The sequence below is a fragment of the Leucoraja erinacea genome, chromosome 1, assembly GCF_028641065.1.
Source record: "Leucoraja erinacea ecotype New England chromosome 1, Leri_hhj_1, whole genome shotgun sequence".
NCBI classification, from domain to species: domain Eukaryota; kingdom Metazoa; phylum Chordata; class Chondrichthyes; order Rajiformes; family Rajidae; genus Leucoraja; species Leucoraja erinaceus.
In genome coordinates this window covers 84,208,761-84,224,083 of record NC_073377.1, presented here as the reverse complement: position 1 = coordinate 84,224,083, position 15,323 = coordinate 84,208,761, and the positions used below count along the sequence as shown (strand labels likewise).

General features: G+C 40.4%; 1 protein-coding gene across 3 annotated transcripts in view; it reads right to left on the bottom strand.

Moving 5' to 3' along the window:
* Positions 1-15,323, bottom strand: part of dhx15 (DEAH (Asp-Glu-Ala-His) box helicase 15) — a 117,684-nt gene that overhangs the window by 49,974 nt on the left and 52,387 nt on the right. For all 3 annotated transcript variants that reach the window (XM_055638214.1, XM_055638195.1, XM_055638204.1), the window contains exon 6: positions 2,082-2,249. In XM_055638214.1, the coding sequence (XP_055494189.1) occupies positions 2,082-2,249 (168 nt within the window). The remainder of the gene's footprint in view (positions 1-2,081; positions 2,250-15,323) is intronic.

Here is a 15,323-nt window from a genome sequence, read left to right as displayed (position 1 = left end):
ACATCTAGTCCAGTGCAGAGTTCTGATCACCATAACATAAAAATGCAGAAGCACTGGAGAAGGTACAAGAATAATCTGGGAAAAATTGGATAATTCTTGGTGAGCAGTTTTGGGCCCCGTATTTGAGGAGGGATGTGCTGGCATTGGAGAGAGTCCAGAGGAGGTTTACGACAATGATCCCGGCGATGATTGGATTGACGGATGATGTGCGTTTTACGGCTCACGGCCTGTAATCGCAGCCGTTCAGGAGAATGAGGAGTGGGGGGGAAATCACATTGAAACTTACTGAATAATGAAAGGCCTAGATAGAGCGGATGTGGAGAGGATGGTTCCAAAAGAATGAGAATCTAGGATCAGAGGGCACAGCCTCAGAATAAAAGGACATCATATCTTTAGGAAGAAGATGAATTGGATATCTTTTGCCAGATGATGGCGAATATGTGGAATTCATTGTCATAGACGATGGACGGCAGTCCTTTGGGTATGTTTAAAGCGGAGATTGACAGGTTCTTGATTAGTAAAGGTATCTAAGATTACAGGGATAAGGCAGGAGAATGGGGGAAGAGATCAGCCATGATGGGATGGCAGAATATACCCAATGACCCGAATGACTTAATTCTGCGCCAATAACTAATGCACTATGAACTTATAAAAGGCTAAAGAGTAATTATCATCTAGGAGTAAAATTGTTCAGATGGTATTAAAAAGAAACTACACAACAATTACAAGACAATAAAAAATTGCGGTGAAAAATATGCTCAGTGCTGTAAAAAGACCTCTCTCACACATTGGAAAGGGGAAAAATTGTTGATTTTGCCTTCAGATACACAACAGTTTCAGCTGCTTGTCTAAAGTTGCTAGCAACAACAGTAAACAATCTCTGCTCCCTTATATATGGATGATGTACTGTGCATGCTAAGAGATGGTGTAGGATAAAGACTTCTGTTGGCAAATACAAAGGATTTCAGAAAGAATTAAGAGCAATCAACTTTAAATCTACTCACAGAAACAAAACAGAACTCTCGTCTCTGGCTAACTTACAAGGTACCAACCGTCAAGCTCCACACACAGGGCAGCACTTTAGATGGATAGTCTTTGTTGAGAGCCAATGCCAATGAAGATGTCATGCACACACAGTAATTGGCTACAACGCTCGGGTTATGGTGCAAGAAATAAAACATCCCGCGTTTCTGCTCTTTATCACTTCCGATACAATTATGTACATGCAAACAATGTGTACTTTCCAGATATCATAACCCAGCCAGTTGAGTCAACCGATCAAGACTGACAAGGTACACAAGAAGAGTGGCCACCTGGACAAATTTAGGGAACCTCTAATTAAAGTACAGCATAGCAACTGTACTGAATAATAAACTTTCAGATTACTGTGGCACAGTGCAACAGGGTTATCTTTTGTACGAGACGATTTATACTTCATTTTGACAGAGGATTCTGCCAGTCAGTCTACCGAATTTATGTCCCCACGCATTTGCTGTTACCCATTCTTCCTACATTCCCGTTAATTCGGGGAGGTACAGTGGCGCAGTGGTAGAGCTACTACCTCACAGTGCCAGAAACCTGGATTTGATCCTGACAACCGGTGCTGGCTGTGTGGAGCTTGGATATTCTTCCTATGACCTCGTGGGTTTTCCCCGGGTGCTCTGCTTTCCTCCCACATTCCAAAGACGTGTAGGTGAATTGGCTTCTGTAAATTGCCCCTAGTGTGTCAGAGTGATAGTGTGTACAAATGACCTATGGTCGGTGAGTACTCGATGTGCCAAAGGCCTGTTGACACGCAGTATCTCTAAACTAAACAATCCACCCACAGTGGGAGCAATTTATGGTGGCCATTAATCCACAAGCACTTCTATGGGACTCGAGAGGAAAGAGGAGCTCCCTAAGGAAACCCACACAGTCAAAGGTAGAACATGCAAACACTTGCAGACAACACACGAGGTCAGGAATGAATTGTGATGTTTATGCGGTAGCAGATCAACAAGTGACCAAACTGCACCACCCTACTTCATACTGTACTTATTCTGCATCAAACACCCATTCACCATCTCAAACAAGGCTTGTACCTTTCTTCCTATGGCGCCACTTGGTTTTTTTGGTGGTGGAGGTTCAAATATCCTTTGTTGTTGTTGGGGTGGAAGTGTGGAATAAAGTGGAATGATCTTGATGTCTCCAACTTCAGGTCCTAGGTCATCAATTTCACGTTTTATCCTTTTACAAGCTTCATCAATTTCCTGCAAGAGAACAATAACAAATTCCAAAATTAGACGCAGATCTTAGTGCAATGGAAGATAAAAAACCCCAGAAAATATCTAAAAGATTTACATCCACAGGCACAAAATCTTGACAATGCCTTTTCTACCAGCAGAATATTAAGATTCAAAAGTGACAATCTAAATTAATCATATAATAATTGCTTGAAAATGTTAAGCAATTTTTAATTAGACTACATCGCTACGGGAACATCAAGTCCAGGGAGTGGTGATTAGTTTAACTTGGCGTCATGTTCAGTTACGGACATCGTGGGCCAAAGGGCCTGTTCCTGTATTGCACCGTGATGTTCTATGTAACTTTTGTCTACAAAAGAAAATCACAACTTAACATAAACCAAATGTTTCTTTCAATCTGTACAATCATATACTGTAGATCATATTCTTTGCCCATGGCAAAATTAAACCGACGGCTTTTTCCGCTTAATATCATTCCCCATTAATAGAAAAATAAAACTGTTGGGCAGTTAACAGTACTTTAAGCCAATCATGTCCAATATTAAAACGGAAAAAAGGCATACCCAAATATTTGCAAACTATTAATCCTGAAACTGTTTTTCTGTTGCATATTTACAAATCAGTTTTAGGAACTGAATAAACCCCTGGATTAAAAGAATTTCTAATATATGTAATTGAACTTGTCCACCTTGAACATACGTTAAATGTTTGGGGTGGCACAGTAGCGCAGTGGTAGAGTTGCTGCCTTACAGCGTCAGATACCAGAGTACAATCCTGCTTACAGGGCCCTAGTGAGACCACACCTGGAGTATTGTTTGCAGTTTTGGTTTCCAAATTTGAGGAAGGACATTCTTGCTATTGAGGGAGTGCAGCGTATGTTCACAAGGTTAATACCCGGGATGGTGGGACTGTCATATGTTGATAGAATGAGCAGCTGGGCTTGTATACTCTGGAATTTAGAAGGATGAGAGGGGTATCTTATTGAAACATAAGATTATTAAGGGATTGGACACGCTAGAGGCAGAGAGTGGTGAATCTCTGGAACTCCTGGAACTCTCTGCCACAGAGGGTAGTTGAGGCCAGTTCATTGGCTATATTTAAGAGGGAGTTAGATGTGGCCCTTGTGGCTAAGGGGATCAGGGGGTATGGAGAGAAGGCAGGTACGGGATACTGAGTTGGATGATAAGCCATGATCATATTGAATGGCGGTGCAGGCTCGAAGGGCCGAATGGCCTACTCCTGCACCTAATTTCTATGTTTCTATGTTTCTAAACATGTTCCTGATGTTGGGGGAGTCCAAAACCAGGGGCCACAGTTTAAGAATAAGAAGTAAGCCATTTAGAGATGAAGAAATACTTTTTCACACAGAGAGTTGCGAGTCTGTGGAATTCTCTGCCTCAGAGGCCGGTTCTCTGGATGCTTTCAAGAGAGAGTTAGATAGAGTTCTTAAAGACAGCAGAGTCAAGGGATACGGGAACAAGGCAGGAACGGGGTACTGATTGTGGATGATCAGCCATGATCACATTGAATGGCGGTGCTGGCTCAAAGGGCCGAATGGCCTACTCCTGCACCTATTGTCTGTTGACTAAGGGTGCTGTCTGTGTGTTCTCCCTGTGACCACATGAGTTTTCTCCAGGTGCACTGGTTTCCTCCTACACTCTAAAGACACTCTTGTAGGTTAATCGGCTTTGGTAAAATTATGAATTGTCCCTCGTGTGTAGGATAGTGCTAGTGTACAGGTGTAATCGCCAGTTGGCGCGTATTCGGTGGGCCAAAGGACCCGTTTCCACGCTGCATCTCTAGAGTTACGCACTAGCAGCATGCAGGTCTTGTGGGATGATAAACTTTGCGCATTTTAATAATCGTCTATCATGTCTCTGGTGCAATCGAAAGCACAGAATAGACAATTAATACATTTTGTACTATTGCAACCATTAAATGGACAACTTGAACCCAAATCCATACACAATAAAGCAATCAAGAATGACCAGGCTTTTTAAAAAAAAATGTGGACAGTTTTTAATGTTTCTGAGTACTGGAGACAATTTCTCCTGTTCACCGGATTCCATCTCGGTAGGTTTTGTATGCACGTGAACTATGGCTTTTTTGTTTATCATTTTATCTAAAAGACGGCCGTGTTGACATTAAAAATACTAGATGTTTCCACTGAGGTATGTATTTTGGGTTTGATTGTTCTGGATAGGCACACTACTTAAATTGGAAATGCAGCTTCTGAGGTTCGCTACATAAACGCAGGAATGTAATACTGCAATATTGCATTTAAGCCACTGAACAGTTCTATTGCTGCACAATATACAATTCTTTAAATGACATTCCAACATTGGTGGCAACATCTTGGCTTAAACTTCATTAATTCGTTTAGTTTAGAGACACAGCATGGAAACTGGCCCTTCGGCTCACCGAAGTCCACAGCGACCCGTTCACACTAATTCTGTTATTTCGCTTTCTCATCTACTCTCCAAACATCAAATTGATATTTTCTAAATCCTGTCTCTAGATATTAGTGCAGGCTTCTGAGTTAGCAGTCCAACATAACATCCTCTATACCACAGGGGTAGCTGGTAATCCAGATAATATTAAACGACTACAACAAACTTCCAGTTTGTCGCCGAATGGCGGTAAACTACCCTGGCTGCTTCAGTCATAGCATTCCCTTCCTGACCGTCATTACACTGAAATCCCATCATTCCACAGTAAGAATGATAGTGAAAAACAATTTTTGTTAAATGCTACCAATGATGCTGATGAGTTTTCATAAAAGCTCATGAATATCCTTTTGTGAAGGGAAATTTAGTTATTAAATTTAATAATGGAATCTCCAAGCACTTGGCAGAACCAATATATTCCAGTAACAAATAATGTTTCACAAGTACACATTATTCATAAACATATACAATATTACCAAATTATCAAAGAGCATGGTTCTAAAAATTGTTGGTTTAATTAAAAAGATCAAAAGAGACTATTGGGTTAACATGCCTCTTCCAGCTCTGCATCAAATTCCAAGCCAGACTGGGGTGCAACACCATAAAACCATATAACAATTACAGCACGGAAACAGGCCATCTCGGCCCTACAAGTCCGTGCCGAACAATTATTTTCCCTTAGTCCCACCTGCCTGCACTCATACCATAACCCTCCATTCCCTTCTCATCCATATGCCTATCCAATTTATTTTTAAATGATACCAACAAACCTGCCTCCACCACTTCCACTGGAAGCTCATTCCACACCGCTACCACTCTCTGAGTAAAGAACCCCTCATGTTACCCCTAAACTTCTGTCCCTTAATTCTGAAGTCATGTCCTCTTGTTTGAATCTTCCCTATTCTCAAAGGGAAAAGCTTGTCCACATCAACTCTGTCTATCCCTCTCATCATTTTAAAGACCTCTATCAAGTTCCCCCTTAACCCTCTGCGCTCCAGAGAATAAAGACCTAACTTATTCAACCTTTCTCTGTAACTTAGTTGTTGAAACCCAGGCAACATTCTAGTAAATCTCCTCTGTACTCTCTCTATTTTGTTGACATCCTTCCTATAATTGGGCGACCACAATTGTACACCATACTCCAGATTTGGTCTCACCAATGCCTTGTACAATTTTAACATTACATCCCAGCTTCTATACTCAATGCTCTGATTTATAAAGGCTAGCATACCAAAAGCTTTCTTTACCACCCTATCTATATGAGATTCCACCTTCAAGGAACTATGCACGGTTATTCCCAGATCCCTCTGTTCAACTGCATTCTTCAATTCCCTACCATTTACGTCCTATTTTGAGTTGTCCTGCCAAGGTGTAGCACCTCACATTTATCAGCATTAAACTCCATCTGCCATCTTTCAGCCCATTCTTCCAAATGGCCTAAATCACTCTGTAGACTTTGGAAATCCTCTTCATTATCCACAACTTGGTATCATCTGCATACTTACTAATCCAATTTACCACACCTTCGTCCAGATCATTGAAGTACATGACAAACAACAAAGGACCCCAACACAGACCTGCCTCCAATCCGACAAACAGCCACCCCACTAGTCACCTGCCTCCAACCCGACAAACAACAAGAGGAACCTTGTCAAAGGCCTTACTAAAGTTCATATAGACAACATCCACTACTTTACCCTCGTCAATTTCCCAAGTAACCTCTTCAAAGAAATTCAAGAAGATTAGTCAAACATGACCTTCCAGGCACAAATCCATGTTGACTGTTCCTAATCAGACCCCGTTTATCCAGATGCTTATATATATTATCTCTAAGTATCTTTTCCATTAATTTGCCCACCACTGAAGTCAAACTAACAGGTCTATAATTGCTTGGTTTACTCTTAGAACCCTTTTTAAACAATGGAACAACATGCGCAGTACGCCAATCCTCAGGGACTATTCCCGTTTCTAATGACATTTGAAATATTTCTGTCATAGCCCCGGCTATTTCTACATTAACTTCCCTCAATGTCCTAGGGAATATCCTGTCAGGACCTGGAGACTTATCCACTTTTATATTTTTCAAAAGTGTCAGTACTTCTTTTACTTTGAAACTCATAATATCCATAGCTACTCTACTAGTTTCCCTTACCTCACATAATTTAATATCCTTCTCCTTGGTGAATACCGAAGAAAATAAATTGTTCAATATCTCCCCCATCTCTTTTGGCTCTGCAGACAGCTGTCCACTCTGTCTCTCCAATGGACCAATTTTATCCCTCATTATTCTTTTGCTATTAATATAGCTGTAGAAACCCTTTGGATTTACTTTCACCTTACTTGCCAAACACAGTCAATTCACCTGAAGGAACCCTAGACTAGGTTTCCCTAGTCACTGGCTTAAAGTACTAACCTTATTTTTAATTACTAACCTTACTAAAGTACTAAATTACATAAATACAAACCCTTATCTATGAAAAACCTAATTAAAAATAATTAACTTGCAAAAGTTCCAAAATCTTTTGATAATCTACTCAAAGACTTGAAGCCACTGATGTTACGCCAGAAATCGTTGAGTGCCGAAAGCTCAGGCAAAAAATGATTGACAAGGACTAGCACATTTCAGAGAACAAAAGGCGAAATAAAAATTTATGAATCATAGAACTCTCAATTTTAGCTTCTCACCCGAAGTCAACAAGGCACAGATAAATCAAATGTGAGGTTAAAGGCAAGTGGAGAGATTTAAGGTAATTTGGAAAACAAGAGCAGAGAAAGACACGAAGACTGGTAACTTCAGAAAGTTATTGGCAATATATCAAGGACGGTCCTTATTACAGACAAGAAGGTGCTGTGTGTCCCAAAACATACGAAAGTCGATCAATCTCCTGGCCCTGATCAGATAGATCAAGGATACTGTAGGAAGCTAGAGAAGAAATTGCAGGAGTCTGGCTGAGATATGAATCGATACGAATTGTTTGACATGGATGAGGGGCCAGGAGACTGGAGAATGACTAATGTTATGCCTCAGTTTAAAAAAAACCTGGCACCCGCAGACCATTAAAGATCCCTGGTAGGAAAGTTACTAGAGAGGACCTTGAGGGTTAAAACATACATGCATTTGGAAAGACAGGGATTGATTGGGTACTGTCTGCATGTTTTTTGTGCGTGGGATATTGTGTCTCACAAATTAGATTACGTATTTTGAAGAAGTAACCAAAGTGCTTGATGAGGGACAGGGTCGTAGACATTGTTTAAGGACTTCAGCAAGGGCTTCGATAAAGTTCCAGATAAACTACTCCGGAAGGTCAGATCTAATGGGATCTAGAAGATCTGGCTAACTGGATGGAGAACTGGCTTCATGTTAGGATGCAAAGGGTAGTGGTGGAAGATTGTTTGTCACACTGGAGGCCTGCGAACAGTGGTGTGCCTCAGGGATCGGAACTGGATCCATTACTGCTAGTCACCTAGATCAACGATTTGGATTGTACAAGGCATGGTTAGCAGGTTTGTAGATGACATCATAAATGGCAGGATCTTGTATCGTAGAAAGCAGGATCTTGATCAGCTGGGCATGTAGGCTGAGGAATGGCTATTAGAGTTTAGTTCCGATAAGTGTGAGATGTTGCATTTTGAAGTCAAACCAGCCAGGACCTTCATAGTGAACGGTGGGCACAGGAGTGTGTTCTCAAGCACGGTGATCTAGGAGCATAAATTAATTGTTCCCTAAAAGTTGCATCGCAAAGAGATAGTAAGAAACATAGAAAATAGGTGCAGGAGGAAGCCATTCAACCCTTCGAGCCAGCGGTGGTGGCTCGAAGACATAGTGTGGTGAAGAAAGCTTTTGGCACATTGGCCTTTATCAGTCAGGGTATTGAGCATAGAAGTGTTAATTGTACAAGATGTTGAATAGTGTTCAGTTTTGGTCACATGTTATAGAAAATATGCCATTAAGCTGGAAAGAGTGCAGAAAAGATTTACGAGTATGTTGCCAGGACTAGAGAGCCTGAACTACAGGGAGAGGTTCAGCAGGCAAGGACTTTATTCCTAGGAGCAAAGGAGATTGCAGTGTGATTTTATACGGGTGTACAAAATCATGAGGGGAATAGATAGGGTGAACATAAGAGTTTTTATCTGAGGACAAGAGAATCAAGAACTAGAGGGCATAATTTTTAGGTACAATAACAACATTGGATAGAAATTTAGACAGTTACATGGATAGTTGTGAATTTATGGAATTCCCTGCCACAGGCGGCAGTGGAGGCCAAATCACTGCATGGATTTAAGATTAGATAAAGCTCTATGGGCTAGGGATTTAGGGAGAAGGCAGGCACGGGTTATTGATAGGGGACGATCAGCCATGATCACAATGTATGGCGGTGCTGGCTCGAAGGGCCGAATGGCTTCCTCCTGCACCTATTTTCTATGTTCTATGTTCTAACTTCTATGAAAGGTTTAGAGTGATATGGGCTACTCTTCGGCACAGGTTTCCAAACCCCACCACCTAAAGATGGAGAACTAGAAATCTCCTTGTTTAAGTAGGTATTCTTCATGGTATAACACAAGATAAAGGATCACTGTCTGGACATATTTTGGATGACAGCTCACAATGGAACAAATGCCATCCTCATCAACTGTAAACATCTATGATTCTACAACCAGCGCCAGAGACATGGGTTTGATCCTGACTTTGGGTGCTCACTGTACAGAGTTTATGTGTTCTCCTTGTGAGCGCTTGGATTTTCTTCAGGTGCTCCTGTTTCCTCCCACACTCCAAAAACGTACAGGTTGGTAGGTTAATTGGCTTCGGTAAAAATCATAAATTGTCCTTAGTGTATAGGATAGTGCTAGTGTTCAGGGATCACTGGTGCGGTGCAGACTCAGTGGGCCACAGGGCCTCTTTCCACACTGTATCTCCAAACTAAACTAAAACTAAACTAATCCCAGCCTAGTAAGGAGAAAATATGCAGAGTTTTCACAACTGACCTCAACACAACAACACCTGCTGAAAAAATGCTCAACTAAACACTTGCAAGGACGCCATCAGGCTCGGCTGTGAAAAATCTGTCAACATTCCCCAGTGAAGCTCACGCATAGAATCCTCGTTCAGCTGAGAAACAAGAGGAGTGATTGTGCCGAGAGAACTGTGTGTACGTCAGCATGAGTCACTGGTCTTGGCAAGTAGAAAATAAAATTATGGGCAGCAGAATAAAACCTTATGTCAATCAACAATTCAAATTTGAAAAATGCAGAACACTAACAGCAATGCACAAACATATTAAGATAGCTAATGAATCATACATCTAATGAATGAACGTTTAACCTAATTTCACACAAAACATGTTTTCCACGACTGCAACATTATTTGCTCATTATTTCTCCTTCTCCTTTTGATTCAAGAAAGATGAATCAAGAACAGTTTGAATTTATATGGCCTATTAAGAGGAAATGTCTAAAAACACTTCAGGCAGTATGAAATGAAGTGACATACAGATGCATAAATAGTAAGTCTACAAATTACTCGGAAGTATACTCAATTATCAGACAAATTCAGGCAACAAACAATTTTTTTCTCCATGTGATAAAGATTAAAAATATCTTGGTACAATCTAGAACATAACTGGCGCAGGTTTCCGGATAGTCAATATTCACACGATTGATTAAGAAAACTGCAATAAATTTACTTTTTTCTTTCGTTACTCATTTCCTTTCACTATGATGCCCTGAAATGTGGGGACTATGTATAAACACTTCTGTAATTTCTACATGGTGAAACCAAAATGTATAAAAATGGCCTTTATTAAAACCTGACAAAGTGCATTTTAACCACATGTGATTTTTTTTCTCTTACAAATCTCAAATTGTGGATTACAGCAGCAAATAAATAAATGATGGGTCTTTGGCCCAAACATTGTGGAGGGCACTGTAAAGCATTTCTGTTCTCATTTGCTGTTCCGAGTGCCTTTTGGGAAGGCTACACGCAAAAACAATAGAAAAAGTCAATTAGGGTTAGTTGCAACCGGCAATAACTCATACATGTTTAATCCAGTTTTTATCAGTGGCCCTTTAGTATATAACACAGGAAGATTTCCTAATTTCATTAAACATGTTACTGCAGAAAAAAAGTTGACCGTTATAATTTAAAGAATATTAAAGTGAGTGTCAATTTTCCTTCTGAAATAAGTTACACCAAGCCTTTTTTAACTGTAGGTGCTCTGATTTTGGATCTTACATCAAACCAACACCAAAAAAGGCAACTTGCATTGTGGAAAGCTGTTTAAAGTGAAAAACGGATTGGCAGCAGCCTGTTTTTTCACATGATTTTCCAAACTGCAGAGATAATGACCAAGAAATCAGTCTCAACAATTGCAGTTCAAAATAATGCCCAATTTCTTTTAAATAGCACCAAAATCATTTGTATCTACGAGGCAGCCTTTCAACCCGGATTTGAACATTGGCCTACATTCTATGTTTGTTTCTGGAAAAAGTTACGTGATTACACCATTTTTAATTCAAGGGTTTTAAGTGCCATTGATTAAGTGAACTGACACAATATCGTCTGATTGTTCTAGAATATCTGTTTCAACCATCTGATTATAAATGCTATTTTCATCTTGGACTAGATATTAATTAGATTTACTTTATGGACCCAAATACACTGGATATAACTGTAAAGCAGCAGGAGTGGATTAGCACCAGGGGCATTTTCTGGATGAATCTTGCGACCAACACATAGATAATAGGCAAACACACTTGCAAGAAAATATTACATTCCTGGAGTACGCAGTTATAAAGTTTCAACATTGTGCCAGACCACAAATATTAATTATTATCAGGTGTACAGTAATCTATGATTCATACTACATAAAAAGCTATATTCACAATGAACTCATGAAGTCGCTTTAATAAAACTCAATTCAATTAGAATTTTGAAATGCTCAGAAGCAGCTTTATAGAGAAAAGTTATTTTACCCAGAACACATAGTCTTTCTAAGATCCAAATGCCCAGCTATTACAAATCCTCACATAGTTTAACAAAATAGCTTTCTTTTAACTCTGCAGTAACCATAACTATCAGCTACAATACTTCAAATTTTAAGAAAACCTTCTCCCCTGAGAGGTCTTTCCTGAAAATGATTAATATTTGAAGATTAAATAGGCCAGAATGACAATCACAGCTACTGTGATGCTCCTGATGAAAATTATCTTTGTTCTGATGTCACAATTAATAGGAGTCAAGTCACACAGTAGTTTCATCTCATCAATACCAGAAATAGAAAATCTACTTTCCGCCTGTTCAGCCTCACTATGGCCGTGTCAAGTTACCCATGGGAATTTAACACTTTAGTTAAGTGAACCAACAACTTGTGGTAAGAGAATATTGATTATTGAAAAAAAATTAGCATGCAATACAATTCTTAATACAGTGCATTAAAAACCTGATGGAATCACCTAATGAAACATCCATCTCAATTAGCAATGTGTGAACTCCAAAACAAGCAGAGACCTGTTCACGTGGCAGGACCTGATTATTGGAAGGCCGGAATTCCGACTTGCCAATAAAGAGATCAACACAAGATAATTTCAAGACTGAACCAGGTAATGTAAATCGTTCACAATTTGATGGAAAGATCCAAATACACTTTTAGTAACACAGTGATCTTAACAGTGACAAGTCACTTATTTAATGTATTATTTATAATGGTTGCAAATGCTCCTGTTTTCATTAAAATGGAGTATGGCATAAAAGGCATCTATGGAAAAAGAGTTTGTGACCTAATCTTTAAAGCAAATAGTTGCTAATTAAATGCGCAAATTTGAGAATCCACTTCCAACCTGTGTAAACCTATATATTTTGCCATTTGCAGTAGCCACATATTTAAATACAGTTAGATCCAGAAAAGTAACTCTATTCCACAGAGCCTGCCAGCAGTCTCAAAAGGACTATACTGTATTCTCCTCAGAGAACATTCTCTGGCAATAGATTTCAGAACTGATTGTACCTTGTGTTCACCAAAAATGGAACAACGTGTGAATCTAACATCTGTCGTGCGTTACTTGCCACCTCCTAAGGAAATAGCTAATCTGTTTCACTTCAGTGAAATCCCCAAGGCACGAATGCCACATTAAATTTATTAGCTATTTGAAATGTATCCACGGCACTTCAAGTCACAGCATAGAACAAAAATGTTCAATAACGGACTCTAATCCTCTTTTAGAACTTCGTCAAAGAGGAAAATGCAGAAAATATTTTGGGAATTTGAGTGTCTGAAATCTAGATGCCACAGTTCAAATCCCACCAAGATAGCTGTGGAATTTAAATTCAGTTAACAATCTAGAATGTAAAAAATCCTCTTGATTAATAGTGATTATCACAAAAGCTACTTGGCTGTCATAAAAACCCATCTGGCTGATTAATATTTTCAGGGCATAACTGAGGTGATGTGCCATCCTTAGCTGGTCTACCTGTAGACCCAATGTTGTGATTAATTGTTTAATAGCTTCCTAATAGCCAAGCAAAGCCACTCAGATCAAGAGCGATTGATGAAGAATTGTGCTTTCTTTGCTGGTGACACCCAGGCCTGAAAGTATATATAAATACAACAAAAGAGAAATTGCAGTTTGAATGGAGTTGCAAATACATGGCATTTAAAATATTAATATTTAATGATCTTCACTTCCAAGTCATTATATTCTAAACTGAGTGTTTATTTAGCACTGAACTTTAACCTTTCCTTTAAATAGTATGCATTAAAGAGTAGCATTTGTGACAGAAATAGACTTCAGACAATGCCTCACTAATATATAAATCTAACTCCATTATGACTCCAGTGCATCGCCATCCCTCTGTTGAATGGATCATTGCATTCATCTCATGTCACCTCAGGCAATTCAACTGGATGCTGCAGGCAATATCATCACCAGCTTTGCATACATTGGCCTACTCCCTCAAGTTATACTTGGGGGAAGCGGAGTACATCAGGCCGAGGGGGGGAGAAAATGCATCACCAAAGAAGGTTCTCACGCAGGCATGCACCAATTGCATGTTTGCGTTTCTGCATCATACCATCTGACCATACTTCAAAGTGTTTGACTTCAACAAATTTCAAGGTCACCTTCAATGTCAATACACACTTTCATTTCTCAATTACAGGAGCTTTTATGTTTCAACTGTATAACAAAGCCCAATGTTCCCATTATACCATAGTCCACAGCCCCAGAAGCAAGAGAGAAGGAATTCATTTTGTTTGAGATTACTTCTTACAACACAATCTTCTAACCCCGAATATTTTTTGTTTGCTTGATTAGAACATTCGAAACAGAAAGCAGTGGCGTCATCTCAGAGGAAATATCTTTTATCGCTGGGAAATGAAACAGTGAAGTGCAGGAAAAATGTTCCCGATGTTGGGGGAATCCAGAACCAGGGGTCAGTTCAAGAATCAGGGGTAGGTCATTTAGGACTGAGAGGAGGAAAAACCTTTTCACAAAGAGAGCTGTGAATCAGTGGTATTCTCTGCCACAGAAGGCAGCGGAAGACAATTCACTGGATGTATTCAAGAGAAAGTTAGATTTAGTGATTCGGGTTAACGGAATCAAGGGATATGGAGAGAAAGCAGGAACGGGGTACTGATTTTGGATGATCAGCCATGAATGGCAGTGCTGGCTCAGAAGGGCCAAATGGCCTACACGTGCACCTATTTTCTATGTTTCTAAGTCCATACTTAGCTGGTTTCTGAGCTTTTAGTCTACAGACTCTATAGAGGGAGGCAGTGGCACAGTGGTGGAGCTGCTGTCTCACAGTGCCAGAGACCTGGTTCGATCCTTACTGCGGGTGCTGTGTCCAAAGTCCATAGTACTTTCTTCCTGTGACCGTGTGGGTTTACTCTGGGTGCTCTGGACACAGGTTTATGGGTTAATTGGCTTGTGTAAAATTATTCCCTGCCATTTAGGATGGAATTAGTGCATGTGCGATTCCTGGTTGGCGCAAACTCTGTGGACCTAAGGGCCTGTTTCCGCGCTGTATCTTCAAACTAAACTAGACATTGGATCCTGGATAGAAATCCATCTTCACCTGGCTGAACTATTTCTTCATTGATTGGTGATATCCACGTTGATTTCCAGGTGCGACAGAGGTTCACCTGCACCTCCTCCAACCTCATCTATTGCATCCGCTGCTCTAGATGTCAGCTGATCTACATCGGTGAGACCAAGCGTAGGCTTGGCGATCGTTTCGCCGAACGTATCCGCTCGGCCCGCATTAACCAACCTGATCTCCCGGTAGCTCAGCACTTCAACTCCCCCTCCCATTCCGAATCCAACCTCTATGTCCTGGGCCTCCTCCATGGCCAGAGTGAGCACCACCGGAAATTGGAGGAGCAGCACCTCATATTCCACTTGGGCAGTCTGCACCCTAGCGGCATAAACATTGAATTCTCCAATTTCCGGTAGCCCTTGCTATCTCCTCCTCTTCTCAGCTCTCCCTCAGCCCTCAGGCTCCTCCTCTTCCTTTTTCCTTTCTTCTTCCCCCCCATCAGTCTGAAGAAGGATTTCGGCCCGAATCGTAGCCTATTTCCTTCGCTCCATAGATGCTGCTGCACCCGCTGAGTTTCTCCAGCACTTTTGTCTACCTTCGATT